The sequence below is a fragment of the Bos taurus genome, chromosome 6 (genome assembly GCF_002263795.3).
Source record: "Bos taurus isolate L1 Dominette 01449 registration number 42190680 breed Hereford chromosome 6, ARS-UCD2.0, whole genome shotgun sequence".
Classification (NCBI taxonomy): Eukaryota; Metazoa; Chordata; class Mammalia; order Artiodactyla; family Bovidae; genus Bos; species Bos taurus.
In genome coordinates this window covers 96,212,567-96,227,576 of record NC_037333.1, presented here as the reverse complement: position 1 = coordinate 96,227,576, position 15,010 = coordinate 96,212,567, and the positions used below count along the sequence as shown (strand labels likewise).

The following is a 15,010-nucleotide window of genomic DNA, read 5'->3' as shown; positions in this document are numbered from 1 at the left end:
TGGCCCGGAATTATTTGGACTTTTTGAATCCAGCATTTAAAGTATGATCTCATAAACTTTCTGCAGGTGAGAAGTGTGTAGTTCATATTCTCCTCTCCTTTGTCTACAGCATCAAATGGACCCTTCGAGCAATTTCTATAATTATCGAACAGCTCTTCGTGGGGCAGCACAAAGGTCTTTAACTGCTCATAGCAGCAGAGAGAAGGTATGTGTTTAAACAAGTCTTATTCGTGGTACAGTTGCCACGTGTTGCACTGAAATGCAGTGTGTGTGTGTGCGTGCTAAGTCGTTTCAGTTGTGTCTGACTCTTTGTGAACTTACGGACTGTAGTCCACCACACTCCTCTGTCCATGGGGATTCTCCAGGCAAGAATATTGGAGTGGGTTGCCATCCCCTCCGCCAGGGGATCTTTTCCACCCAGAGACTGAAGCCGTGTCTCTTGCAGCTCCTGCCTTATAGGCAGATTCTTTACCATTGAGCTTCCGGAGAAGCCCTGAAATGCACTGTACTCAGCTGCTTTTACCTGTTTAGATCTAAGAAAGAAAGTTCATATGCTGTAGACATGTTTCTCACTTGCCACATAGGGAGGGGGGATGCTAAAGAAGGAGGAGGAAAGGGGAAGGTAACTTGGTAGCAAGCTTTGCAAACGTTATTATTGCATTATTTAAGTGATTATTTTGTAATGTGTCATGGTTGTGTTTCAAGCAATAAATTAAGTCCTACGTTAAGATGACTAATGGCATTAGAGAGTAATTTGATTTAATGGAATACAGACATTTAAGCTCTGTACAAGGTACTGACATAATGTAATCTTCTAAAGAATTAGCTTACCTCCCATGGTTAAGTCATTTATTTTCAGAAAGTAGGTTAGTTGCTGTAGCATTAGGCCTGCTGTTACTAATTGGGTATGTGGGTGGCAGGAAAAGTGCCAGGATGAGGTCTGAGAAATGAATGGTCTGCACGCTACCTGCCCTATCCTTAAACATTTCACACCGTCCTGGATCAGCCGTGCTCCTGACTTGGAAGGGCCTTTACCCACATTTCATACATGGGAAGCAGAAGTCATTTTGACATTAGGAAATCATGTTATTTGAGAAGTAAATACTTGGTTACAGTAAATGGGCTGATGAAGGTTGCTTGGTGAAAACAATTTTCTGCTTAGGTTCTACCCCATCTTTTAACTTGAACTATATGCTCCAACAAATCAAAGAAAATGAGGATACAAGATTTTAGGCCCTCTTGGTCACTCACCCTCAAAAGCTTCAGCCTCCGTGATCTAAAATGAAAACAAATGCAAAAAGAAACCCCATCTTTTAAGCATGCTAAACTGCTTCTCATCAAAATCGAAAATATTGGTTCTGATCATGTTTGAGAGCTATTGTAAATACATTAATTTTTTAAATAAAGAAGCAAGGTCGGAGTGGGGATGAAGCAGAGATGACTATCTCAATTTAGCCCAAGGGAGTATATAAGCTTTTATTTTTATTATTTTAATGTTTTATTTATTTGGCTGCTCCGGATGTCAGTTATGGCATGTGGTATCTAGTTCCCTGACCAAGGATCAAACCCAGGTCCCCTGCATTGGGAGCCTGGAGTCTCAACCACTGGACCACCAGAGAAGTCCCTATATGAGCTTTTGTTTGTTTGTTTGTTTGTTTTTAATTTTATTTTATTTTTAAACTTTACATAATTGTATTAGTTTTGCCAAATATCAAAATGAATCCGCCACAGGTATACACGTGCTCCCCATCCTGAACCCTCCTCCCTCCTCCCTCCCCACACCATCCCTCTGGGTCAGTACTACTTTTCCACATCTCAGTACTTCCATGACTAGATTGAAAAAAATCTAATCAGAAGCTTTTTATGCTTCAGAAAATGAGCAGACTTGTGGGAGGATACCAGCACCCAGAATGTGCAAGGCTTTCTCTGCAGAACCTTTGTGAGTTACAGGGGTCTCTGTCCAAGGGAGGAAGCAGCTGTAGAGTCATCTCTGTCAATCAGGAACTGCGTGCACATATGCATGCCTACTCGGTCACTCGGTCGTGTCCGACTCACTGCGACCCCATGCACTATATAGCCCACCAGGCTCCGCTGTCCATGGGATTTTTCAGGCAGGAATACTGGAGTGGGTTGTCAGTTCCTCCTCCAGGGGTTCTTCCCAACCCAGGGATTGAACCCGAGTCTCCTGTGTCTCCTGCATTGGAGGGTATATTCTTTACCACTAAGTCTGAAGCTGCAGCACTGGCCAACCCCCCCAACCAAGATCTCAGTGAATGTTGTACTTGTGGGGCTCTGATAGCTTTTTCCAGAAAAACAGTATTTACCCTTTCTGTCATTGAATAAATTGTCGACTTTAATTTCATTTTTTTCTTAAACCAGTTCTGTCTGAGCATATGGATTGTATTCTGCAGTTCATAAAACAAATGGTATCACCACCAATTTTTTAAAAATATGACATTTCTAGTTCACAGTTGTCCTCCAAGTCTATGAATGAAAGCATTTGGGGGGATAAGAGCCATCTTTAATTCAAGAGAATTGGAATCTTTTTTTTTTCTTTTTTTGAAGTGAGGGTAAACTCTTTACCTCTGAGTTATTGCCTATTTTAAAGTCTTCCTGGAAACATGACGAGAGTAATACAGTCTTTGATATTCTTTGAATTATGTTTATGTGGCCGATGTGGTTTCTCTCTAGGAACCACATCATAGAACAGATTAAATCTGTCTGTCACATAGGGGCCGTTAAATGATCCTTAAATAGCTGTTTTCCTCTGAGTCCTTGTGTCTCCTGGTTTTTCACCACTCCTCATGTGAGTGTATGGTTTTAAATACTTTTACCATCCCATTTCTGATCGTGGGAACTTATTCCTCCTCATCACCATTCATGTCTAGGTGTGGAACTGATAACTCCTTTAAGGTGTAGCTGCCAAGTTTCTGAATTTAGAATATTGTGAGAGGGAATTAGGAAACATTACTACTTGAGAAGTTTTCCCACGAAAGCCTTCATCGAAAGACTTCTCAGAAACCAAACTTTTGTTCCTGTTAGTAGCCTATATGTCCACCTTAGCTCTGGAAATCCAGAGTCCTTGTAGTCTCCTGATTTTTACTGTGGTGGATTTGGTAGGGGCTGCCGATCTGAAGGGAACCATTCATGAGGAAATGAGAAGGTGAAGGAGCTTGTGAGTCCGCTCTGTCTAGCATATGGGCATCAGGAACAGAGCAGGAATAATAAGGGAGATTATTTCTCTTGCTGCATCTTGGAAAAGTAGTTCTGACAATCAATGGTGGATCAGTCCAGCAATTCCACTTTTGGGAATCCAAGCATATCAAAAACACCATTTAATTCAGAAAGATATATGTACCTCATGTTCATTGCAGCATTTTTTTACAAAGCCAAGATATGAAAACAGTCTTATCCACTGATGGATGAAGAAATTGTAATTTATGTATACATACATATATACACACACATACATATATATAAAATATATACATACAAATATATATGTATTGCAATCTATTCATTATATACATAATGGAATATTATTCAGCTATTAAAATGAATGAGGTTTTACCATTTGTGGTAACATGGGTAAAACTGGAAGACATAAAGTGAAATAAATCAGATTGAGAAAGACAAGTACTGTATGATCTAAATGTATATATATGTGTGTATATATATATTTTTTTTTTTTTCATTTTAAGACAAGCTTATTGATAGAGAGAACAGATTGATGGTTGTCAGAGACATGAGGTAGGGAATGGGGGAAATAAGTGAATTGTTCTTCTTTTTTTTCTGGTTCAAGTAAATTTTATTTTTTAAAAAAGACTGGATTGTATGGCACACACCATGAATGCAAAACTCACATATGTTATAGCCTCTGCCACCTAGCTAGAGGCATGTGACAAGAACTTCTGAAGAGTTTAAATATCCTTGTAAGACAGTGAGTGATCAGTACCATATGTAGGTCCACCTTAATGATAATTCAGTCCTCATTTTCCTGATGATGATCCATCAGCAGTATTTGTCCCCTTGTATGGGGCCCGTGGGTTTGGGGGGGGATGCTTAACTGAGGTCAGTTTTGTATTATTTAATCCTTGCCACAACTCAGTGAGGCACTGTTTCCATTTTAAAGTGAAGAAACTAGGCTTTCTTAGTATGTTAGCCTTATACCTGGGGTTGGCAAACTTTTTCTCTTAGCGACCAGATCATAAATATTTTAGGCTTTGTAAATTGCACAGTTTCTGTTGCAACTACTGAGCTCAGACAGAGTGGCACAAAAGCTGATGTAGGTGATGTGCAGGTGAGTGGATGAATGTGACTGTTTCACACGAAAGCTGTCTGGACACTGGAATTTTAACTTCATGCTCATGAAATATTATTCTTTTGCTCTTTCCCCAGCCATTTAAAAATGTAAACTGCGTGACCTCTAGGCCATTCCAAAACAGGTGATGAGATGGGCTGGCCTGTGGGCCACAGTTGGCAGACTCATGGTTTATATGGCCAGTCGAGTGTGGAGCCAGATTTGAAACTGAGAGGCTGCCTCTCAGTTCAGGCATTTGAATCTGGCAGAGGCAAAGCCCAACACCTTGCAGGCACAGGTGGTCTTGCAAAGAAGTGAGGTGCAGATGTGCTTTTATCTTTGTGGTGATGGCTGTTTAGTTCTAAAATAATAGAAAAAATAGCCAGTAAAATTATGAGAAGGTTATGAAGGGACCTTTACGAATTCAGTTTAGAGACTTCCAGACAATAGCAAATAATTCAGGGCTTCCCTGCTGGTCTAGTGGTTAAGAATCCGCCTTGCAGTGCAAGGGATGCCGGTTTGATCCCTGGCTCAGAATGATCCCACATGCCTCAGGTCCAGCTGAGCCCATGAGCTACAACTGCTGAAGCCTGCTCACCTAGAGTCCATGATCCGCAACAAGAGAAGCCACTACCATGAGAAGCCCGCACAGCACAGCTAGAGAGTAGCCCCTACTCACTGCATCTAGAGAAAACCCATGCAGCCACAAAGACCGAGTGCAGCAAAAAGAGTAAAATAAAGAAGTAAATTAAAAAAAAAATTTTTAAGTACATTCAAAAGTGCTGTCAAAAAATCAGCAAAACAAAAAAATAATCAAAGCCTATCTTTTTTAAATGACTTTAGGGGAAAATCTGAATTTCTCTCTAGAAGTGAAAATGTATGCTAATATTTTTGTGTATAAGCCAAAACATATGTTTTCCAGACCTCCCCTTCATCTAGGATAGATGTACCACATGAGTCATAAGCTTGGGAAAACTTCAAAAACCTGCTCTTGGGTAAACAGCATAGGCCCACCCACGGGTGTTTGCAGCATCGTTTGCACTGTCGCAAATTTAGAATCTTCAAAAGCATGTTAGCATTTGAGAGAAAGTAGAAGTTACAAAGGGGAAGAACAGAGAGTCTTATTCTTTGTTCCTTCTGGATTTAGCAGGAATTAGGATACTGTCTCAGAGATTATGATTTTAGGTTAATTCGTTAAATACCACTCTAGCACACCAAAGATGTAAGGCAGGAAAGGCTTACTAAAGAAGGCTCGTTGTTTTTTAAACAACTATTAACTTGCACATGCATATCCCCCCTCACCTGGGCTTCCCCTCACAACTGTTGTGCAAGGTATTATACTGCTTTGGTGCTTTCCCAAGACAGCAGGTATTTACTTGTTCTGACATACAAGGCCAGATTTGCTCAATAGGAAGTTTGTAGCAACTATTACTGAAAACTCCCAGTTCTCATGTTATCTTAAGCGGTGTGTACAAGAGAAGGGGCTTCCCAGGTGGCTCAGTGTTAAAGAGTCACCTGTCAACGCAGGTGACTCAGGAGATGCAGGTTCAATCCCTGCTTCGGGAAGATCCCCTGAAGGAGGAAATGGCAACCCACTCCAGTATTCTTGCCTGGAAAATTCCATGGACAGAAGAGCCTGGCAGGTTACAGTCCATGAGACTGCAAAGAGTCAGACACGACTGAATAACTGAGCATATATACAGTTCTTCAAGGGAAAAGAAAATGTTCCTCTAAAAAGAAACATCATCTAAAATGTAGATGTGTAAATGATAGAAAAAGTACAGACCCTCACAGACAGATGGGTCACATATTTTAAAATCTTAGTACCTGTGGGACTTCCCTGGGGTCCAGTGGCTGACACTCTGTGCTTCCAATGTAAGGGGCCCAGGTTCAAGCCCTGGTCAGGGAACTAGACCCCATAGGCTGCAACTCAAAGATTCTGAATGCTGCAGCTAAGACCCAGCACAGCCAAATAAATAAACATTAAAAAAAAATCTTTGTACCTGCGGTGGCAGGTATTATTTGGTTCTAACTGAATGAAAAGTAAGAGTCCTTTAGATCTTGTCCCTTTGATTATAACGAGAACTTTCAGATTTTACTCTGTGCTATTATGTTGAGAAAAATAAGGAAAACAACCTGAATCCATCCATCTCCCATTGCCACTCATCTTTGCTTTGTTTTGGTTATTAACAGCATTCGCATGTTCAGAAAAATTATGTAAACGAAGGAAATGGCTGTCATGGGAGGTCAGCAAAACACTGCACCCATCCTAATCAATGGTAGCCTACTATGGGAAATGGTGAGGGATGGGGAGGCCTGGCGTGCTGCAATCCATGGGGCTGCAAAGAGTTGGACATGACTGAGCAACTGAACAGCAACTATGTAATCCCTTCATTAATGTCTTGTATTGTTTGATGAGAGACTAAATGTTTATTTGCCCAAAACAAACCAGAATCTTTTTGTTTTCTCTAGATTGTGATACCATTCTTCAGTCTGTTAATCAAAGATATTTATTTCCTCAATGAGGGCTGTGCCAACCGCCTTCCCAACGGCCATGTCAACTTTGAGGTAAGGGTAGGTTGCAAAAATCTGAGCACAGAGGACCAGCCTCTCCACCAAGTGCAGAGAGGCCAGGCCATCTGAGCTTGATTCTGAAGTTCTCAAACCAAGTTTTCTCTTTCCTTGCTAATCTGTGAGAAGATAACAGTGCTGAGTAGAATAAATTAGCTACACCATTATTATTCTTATCCAGAGATATTTGAGTAACTTTTCACCACTACCTAAAAATACCAATAGCTGATTTTTCTTAAATTAAGAAAATGATGTAGTTAAGAAGATTAGAAGCCAGAAGAGAACATTAAATCATCCAAGCTCATGATTTTTGACAACTGCCTTTCAATTCAACTTTCATTTGATTCTTTTGTAGAAATTTTGGGAACTGGCCAAACAAGTGAGTGAATTCATGACGTGGAAACAAGTGGAGTGCCCATTTGAGAGGGACCGGAAGATCTTACAGCATCTGCTCACAGTACCAGTCTTCAGTGAAGATGGTGGGTAGCCTATTAAGCTGTGACTGCTACCAGGATCTGTAGAACCTACAATCAGGAAATCAGTGTATTAAATGCTTGGTGTCTGGTTCCTTATGTAGTATGAAGCCTGTGTTCTGACCTGTTCCATCTTGAGTTTTCTGTTGCACAAAAAACTGTGTGATTTATCCCTAAAATATTTGAGTCAGGCACTCAGTCACTCTTCAGCCACAAATAGTACATTTCTGTGTTTAAACAAAATTTTTATAATATTAGATCTGCAGAGCTTTGGGGCACAAATGGAAAGTTACTGAGGGATTTTTTTCCCCTTGTTCAGGCTTGCTTTAATGGAGAAAAAAGGTGTTTCATGACATGTTGATATTCAAGATAAACTTTAAAAACAAAGCAGTTGCTACCCGCTGCTATTTGTAAAAAATAAACCATGGAAAGTCTTAACCTGTTAAAACATTAGGGACTTTGAGACAGAAACAGTGATTGTGTACCAGAAAAACTGACTGGATATTTAAAGTTTGTAAAAGACTTGGGGATTGATTATATTACTCTATTATAGCCTAATATTATACAAATCAATTGCACTATTAACTATTTCTCATGGTAGATTGATAGTGTTTATGATAATGACTAAAGAACATTTTGAATTAATAAGATCTATTCCAGAGAGGGCTTGATTGTTACTAACCTCTGAAGGCAAGATTAATACCAAGCTTTTAAAGCTTTGGAAATCTTTTTGACTTAAAATTAAAGTGAAAACATTAGAAGAGTGAAAAATGGACCTAAAAACCCTAACTTTTTACCTGCTAAAAGGTCTTTTTAAAAGCTAACAGGGGTCCGGGAGTCTTTTTAAAAGCCCTGGTGGTCCAGTGGCTAAGACTCTGCACTCCCAGTACAGAGGGCCTGGGTGTGATCCCAGATCAGGGAACTGGATCGCATGTGCCACAGTGAAGATTGAAGAGCCCATGTGCCACAGCTAAGACCCGGCATAGCCAAATAAATAAATCAATCCAGCAGAAAAGGCTCCCCATCCCAGTCCTCCTTTTTGTAAAGAGTATAAATGTGAGCGTATATTCCAGTCCTGTGGCTTGCCTTTATAAGCTTTCTTTTTTTTTTGCCTCAAAAATTGTCTTAGTTATGGGCTTCCCTGGCAGCTTAGTGGTAAAGAATCTGCCTGCCAATGCAGGAGATACAGAGTTCAGTCCCTGGTCTGGGAAGATCCCACATGCTGTGGAGCAGCTAAGCCCACACTCCACAACCATTGAGCCTGTGATCTAGAGCCCAGGAACCGCAACTCCCGAGCCCACGTGCTGCAGCTGCTGAAGCCTGAGCATCCTGGAGCTCGTGCTCTGCAACAAGAGAAGCCACCACAGTGAAAAGCCCTCTCACTGCAACAGAGAGTTGCCCCCGCTTGCTGCAGCTAGGGAAAAAGCCCCCCCAGGCCAGCCAAAAATAAATTTAAAAAAATATATAGATATATAAATAAGCTTTTAAAAAAATAGAACCTGGGAGATATGCTGTGGGCATGTCAGACTTTGCATGTCTTTCACAAGTATCCCTTTAACAAATAATAATAATAAATTGTCTTACTTAACCAACTGCTTTTTTGGTCTAGAGGCCCCTGGTGTTTTGTTGAGAGGGTCCAGCAGGGGCAAGTAGTGTTCTGTGTTTCTAAAGCTTCCCAACTGTAATTCAGTGTTTTAAAGAGTGTGCTTAGCTGTAGGGTTTGGCTGAGGTTGAATGGGGGATGAATGGAGGTGGGTAATGTATCAGAAGAAGACTTCCGCATTCATGCATTCTTCCTTTTGGTTGATTGTAGCTCTCTACTTGGCATCCTATGAAAGTGAAGGACCTGAAAATCATATAGAGAAAGACAGATGGAAGTCCTTAAGGTGAGTCTCATTGCTTCTCATTGCTGTACAAATCTAAACATGTTGGCCTTAAGTGAAAAAAGCTACGTGCTTGCTATAGGAAGTCCCTGCCTGCGTGTTGCAAGCCCTCTCTGTAGCTTATCTCTTGTTTACTAAATCTTTGTGGCTTAAAATCTTCATTGCCATCCTTCAGTTTTATTGCCTTTTTTTTTTTTTTTTTTTAATACTGGCAGATATACAGTGACTCTCTGCTGCTTTTTCTATCCCAGTATTTTATGGGATGAGGAACTGAAATTTCCCCATGGTGTGTTAAAAAGGCCTCTGACACATTTTCTTCATCTAAAAGATAAGAATTGTTCTAACACTAAAATTTTATTTGACCTGAGATAAAAAACACCAATTGGTTTAGTAAATCTGAGAGCGTCACTTATTGCCTAGATCTTGGTCCCCTCTTTGGTTTGAGAGAGAGTTAGGACTTGAAACATAATCCACAATCTTTTCAAATTTAAACATTTTGTTATTTTATTAGTATTTTTGAACAAAACTAGGATAGATAAGCTTGTCTTTTAACCACTTGAGATGCTTTAATGGGCGAAAGTAGCCCAGGATATAGAATTACTATAACCAAAATTGCTGTTTGTGTATTTTTACTGAGAGACTCTAGGAGTGTGTGCCTTTTGGTACCAGGTTGGCAGGCCCATTTTCTCTTCTTTCCAGAGTCATTTGGGAGCCTTCGTTAAACTCGATCAGGGCTAGGTTTTATGAACCAGGGTATCTAAGATATATTTGCTTTTGTGTGATTTTGTTTCAAAGGAAAATTTAGGCCTTCTTTGAACCTTTTATAGAGGAGAGATAAGGCACGGAGGCATTGGAATTTTATTATCGTTAGAACAAATCGTGGTAATAGGCAAAGGACTGGAGCTGTTTCTTCTTTACCCTTCTGCTCTGTGAGCCTTAGGGTGAGCACTAGCTCCTCCCTCATGTCTGCCACAGCTCTGGACATGTTCTTGTGCTGCTGAGCAATGACACTGAGGGTAATGCAGGTGTTGGGCAAGGCAGAGCACCCCCAAGGAAGATAAAAAAGAAGTATGCGATGGTTCTTTGCAAAACCACACATGCTAAGTGGATACTAAGGCTCATTAAAAGCAGAGACATCACTTTGCCAACAAAGGTCCATATAGTCAAAGCTCTGGTTTTTCCAGTAGTCATGTATGGATGTGAGAGCTGGACCATTAAGAAGGCTGAGTGCTGAAGAATTGATGCTTTTGAATTGTGGTTCTGAAGACTCTTGAGAGTCCCTTGGACTGCAAGCAGATCCAACCAGTCCATCCTAAAGGAAACCAGTGCTGAATATTCATTGGAAGGACTGATGCTGAACCTGAAGCACCAGTACTTTGTCCACCTGATACGAAGAGCTGACTCATTGGAAAAGACCCTGATGCTGGGAAAGATTGAGGGCAGGGAGGAGAAGGGGATGACAGAGAATGAGGTAGTTGGATAGCATCACTCAAAAGACATGAGTTTGAGCAAACTCCAGGAGATAGGGAAGGATAGGGGAGCCTAACACACTGCAGGCCACGGGGTCTTAAAGGGTTGGACACTACTTAGCAGCTGAACAGCAACAACAGATTCTCAAATGATGTACCTACCTGAACTAGCAGTTCTCCCAGAAAATCTGAAAGACTTCAGTGCTTAATATTTTTCTGTCCTTTTTTAAAAATTTATTTAAAATTATTTTTTATTATAGTTGATTTACAATATTGCATTAGTTTCTGATGTATAGCAAAGCGATTCAATTTTATATATGTGTACACACACACACACACACACATATATATACACACATAATTTTTCAGGTTTTTTATAGGTTATTACAAAATATTGAGTATAGGTCTTTGTTGTTTATTTTATATATAGTAGTGTGTATTTGTTGGCTTCCCTGTGACTTAGAGGTAAAGAATCTGCCTGCAATGCAGGAGATGTGAGTTCGATCCCTGGGTCAGGAAGATCCCCTGGAGAAGGAAATGGCAACCCACTCCAGTATTCTTGCCTGAGAAACCCCATGGACAGAGGAGCCTGATGGGCTATAGTCCAGAGGGTCACAGAGTCAGACATTACTGAGGCAACTTAGCACACACATATCTCAGTAAAGCTGGAAAACAGTCAGAAGTTAATTATTAATATAGAATTTCTATCTTGCCCTATATACTTGTATTACTTTAGAGATGTGGAGAAATTCCCAGCCTTGAGTATAGCAAATCCCAGAGGATTAGCGACTTAGCATGCAGGGACACTGTGTATATGTTACTCTAAAATCTCTATCCCTCCCCCCGCTTTCCCCTTTGGTAATCCTGCTTTGTTTTCTATGTCTGTGAGTCCGTTTCTGTTTTGTCCATCAGTTCGCTTGCGTCATTTTTTTAGGTTCCTCACACACGTAATATCACATGATATTCGTCTGACTTACTGTAAACTATTTAAAATCGAGCTTCAAATATGGGAAAGACAAAACTGGTGTTACGTGAGGATTCTCATCCTCCTTCAGATCATCTGCCGCCTCCCTTCTGATCGTGTCTTCTTCATTCCTCAGATCCAGCCTCCTGGGCAGAGTTTAACACACGGGCTGCTGATTGCTGCTGTTGCTGCCGCCGCCGCCGCCGCTGCATCACGTAGATCATCGAGGGGCTGGCCTTTGTGTTCGGGAATCTTGTGCTACCAAAAAAATCATGAAGTCCCTGCAAGCACGCTCCCTCAAGAGCAGATGGGGACCTTGCTCCCTGCAGCTGACAGATTGCCTCAGATTCTATGAGACTGAAATGTTCACTGAGGACACTTGAGAAAGAATCCTCTAAGGGTCCCAGCTCTGCAATGATTCATCTCCTGGAATTTCCATGTGAATCACAGCTCTGCACCTGGATGGAGCTTTCTTTTGTGTGTGTATGTGTGTGTTTTTGTTTTTTTGTGTGTTTTTTAATTTGGTTCGACATTTGCTGCTAATGGGACTTGCCCAGCTGAGGGCTGGCTCTTAGGAAGCCCATGTTTCTTTGTTAACTTAAAAGAAAAAGGGAGAGAAGGGAGGGGAAGCAAGCCTTCCTTTTAGATCCCAAACTGCAGCTCAGTGGCATTGCCCCAGAGGGATCAGGCTGGCTGGAAGCCAGCCTCGGACTTAGCTTCCCTGAGCTCGGGCTGTGTTGTGAATTCCCCTCTTCCCTTTTCCTATAAGGTTTTGAGTTGGCTGCTGGTTAGCAAACTCCTTTTTACCCATATAAGTTATTTAATATAATAATGAAGCTCAACACTGTGGTAGGAAAATAGCCACTAGAAAAAAAAAGGCAGAGTTTGTCATTGGACTGTGTAACTTTCTAGAAGGACTGTCTGTTTTCTTTGCCCTCCTGAGCTGTTTACAACTGACCACTGTGTTCTACGGATGTATTTTTTAGTAGTCTTTTTTTGTTACTTAGTTTTCCATGATGTGTATTATTTTTTCCTCTTGTAAATTTGAATTATCTGACTGTAAGGGCCTTGGGGGGAAAAAAAACCCCATGGTCTAATTACAATTTAATTTTTTAACAGTCTGTTATTTTTCATTACCTTTTGGAATCTGTTGGCAACTGAACATGTGAACAGAAAACAAATTGGTAAAGTTACCCCCCGCTCCCTACCCACTAGAGCAGTGAACAAATGAAAAACATCTTGCTGTTAACTCAAGAGGTCAATCTAATTGTGAAATAGTTCACCTTGTTAAACATCTAAACAAATCCGTAGTTGCTCTGCAAACAGTCATTATATTTATTTACTCTAGGAGAATCTGTAGAGTAGTAAACTGTGCTAATGAAAAAAAACAAGACATCATGTTCAAAACAGAGATGTATTTGAAAACTTAATGACATGGTTTCAGAAAAACAGAGCATGTCTGTATACTGCACGCCATCTCAGCAGACCGAAAATGTCTCTAAGCTGTCCCTTTACAACCATCAATATATTTGACACTCTGCGGCCTGGAGTTGTGATGCCTTTCGTTTCTTTACTGGATGGAATTGATGGGGAGGTGGGGGCGGTGGGGGACTGGAGTCTCAGTCATTCGACTCAAGGGACTGGCTGGAAATGTGGCTTGTCCTTGGGGAAGTGGCCTTTAGAAGTATGTGTGTGGCTCCTGACTTCCTTGAACCCATTCTTGAAAACATGAAAGTGGTGGTTGCTCAGTTGTGTCCCACTTTTTGCGAACCCCATGGACTGTAGCCCAGCAGGCTCCTCGGCCCGTGGGATTCTCCAGGCAGAAATAGTGGAGTGGGTAGCCATTCCCTTCTCCAGGGGACCTTCCCCAGCCAGGGACTGAACCTGGGTCTCCTGCACGGAAGCTAGATTCCTTACCACTGAGCCATCTTTTAAAAAGCATCACTTGCCAGATACGTCTGAATGTTTGGCATGGATCATCATCCCCACGCTTTTAGGTGTGGAAATAGGTGCATCAATAATGATGATGATTCGTTCAAGGCTATGTAGCTAATGAGAGACACAAAGACTTGACCTCAACCTTCTAATTTTAGAGCCCAGGCTGGAAATCACATTGTCCAGCTTTCTCAGACTTCAGTGTAACCTTCAAGCTTTCGAGGAACACGGGGATGTTGTTGACTTGCAGGTGTGGATTCTGTAGGTCTGGGTAGGGTGCGGGGCATGCTGATGTTGCTGGGCCTAGAATCTGAAGAGCAGCAGGGTGCCCTACAGCACTGCCTCTCAGTGCCTCCACTGCCTTTCCCTGAAGTCTGCATCCTGCAGGTGTTGCCATGACAGCAGCCATGGCCATCTTTCAACCACTTACGTTGGGGGGTCTGCAAATGATGGGCTGCTGGCCAAATCTACTCCTTTTATTTGAGCCACAAGGTGACAATTGTTGGAAAAAACTGAGGAAAAAAGTGTTTCACGATACATGAAAATGATATGAAATGCAAGTTTCCGCATCCATAAGTGAAGTCTTTGGAATACAGACTCACTCGCTTGCTTACCCAGTTCCTTGCGGCTGCTTTTGCCTACAAACCGGGGTCTTATAGTTGCAACAGAGACAGAATGGCCCACAAAGCCTCGGATATTTACTCTCTGCCCTTTACAGAAAGAAAGTTTGCTGCTGACCTCGACTCTCTTAACTGGCTGTTCTGAGCATTACAATGAGTTTGCGAACATGCTCTAAGATTTTCTATTTAAGGCATTGTTGTTGTTCAGTCGCTAAGCTGTGTCTAACTCTTCGCGACCCAATGGATGACAGCATGCCAGGCTTCCCTGTCCTTCACCATCTCCCAGAGTTTGCTGAAACTCATGTCCCCTGAGTCAATGATGCCATCCAACCATCCCATCCTCCTCTGTCGTCGCTCCCTTCTTCTGCCCTCAAATCTTTCCCAGCATTAGGGTTTTTTCCAATGAGTCAGCCCTAATGAGTGGAATTAGATACATAAATGGGGCTAGTGAACATTTTTTTCCTAAAGTGATAAGAGGCTTAACAAATTAGGGATTTTTAGAGATTATAAGGGTGTTTAAACCATAACTCTTCATGGAAAGAGTTACCATTCTCGTGCCTTTTGTTTTCATGCCCAGATAAGCCAGCAGTTTTAAACCAGGAACTGAGCTGTGGCAGTAATTCACCATCCTCCTCCTTGGGTTTGGGTCTAGGCGCCTTGATCATGGCTGTGGCTGGATGGAAGTCTGGGTAAACACAAGTGCGAACAGCATCCCATAGACGTGGATTCTGATGTGTTCTGTTCAGACACGCCCTGCATTCCTCAGCTGTGGGCTCTGAGCTGAGGCCTCACATC

At 41.6% G+C, this 15,010-nt stretch overlaps 1 protein-coding gene across 2 annotated transcripts in view; it reads left to right on the top strand.

Moving 5' to 3' along the window:
* RASGEF1B (RasGEF domain family member 1B) overlaps positions 1-13,209 on the top strand; it is a 660,869-nt gene extending 647,660 nt beyond the window's left edge. Inside the window, exons 13-17 of one of the 2 annotated variants that reach the window (XM_024993100.1) lie at positions 110-205; positions 6,773-6,868; positions 7,227-7,350; positions 9,158-9,230; positions 11,797-13,209. In XM_024993100.1, the coding sequence (XP_024848868.1) occupies positions 110-205; positions 6,773-6,868; positions 7,227-7,350; positions 9,158-9,230; positions 11,797-11,821 (414 nt within the window). In that variant the 3' untranslated portion in view covers positions 11,822-13,209. 2 annotated transcript variants of the gene reach the window in all.
* The last annotated feature ends 1,801 nt before the right edge of the window (positions 13,210-15,010 follow it).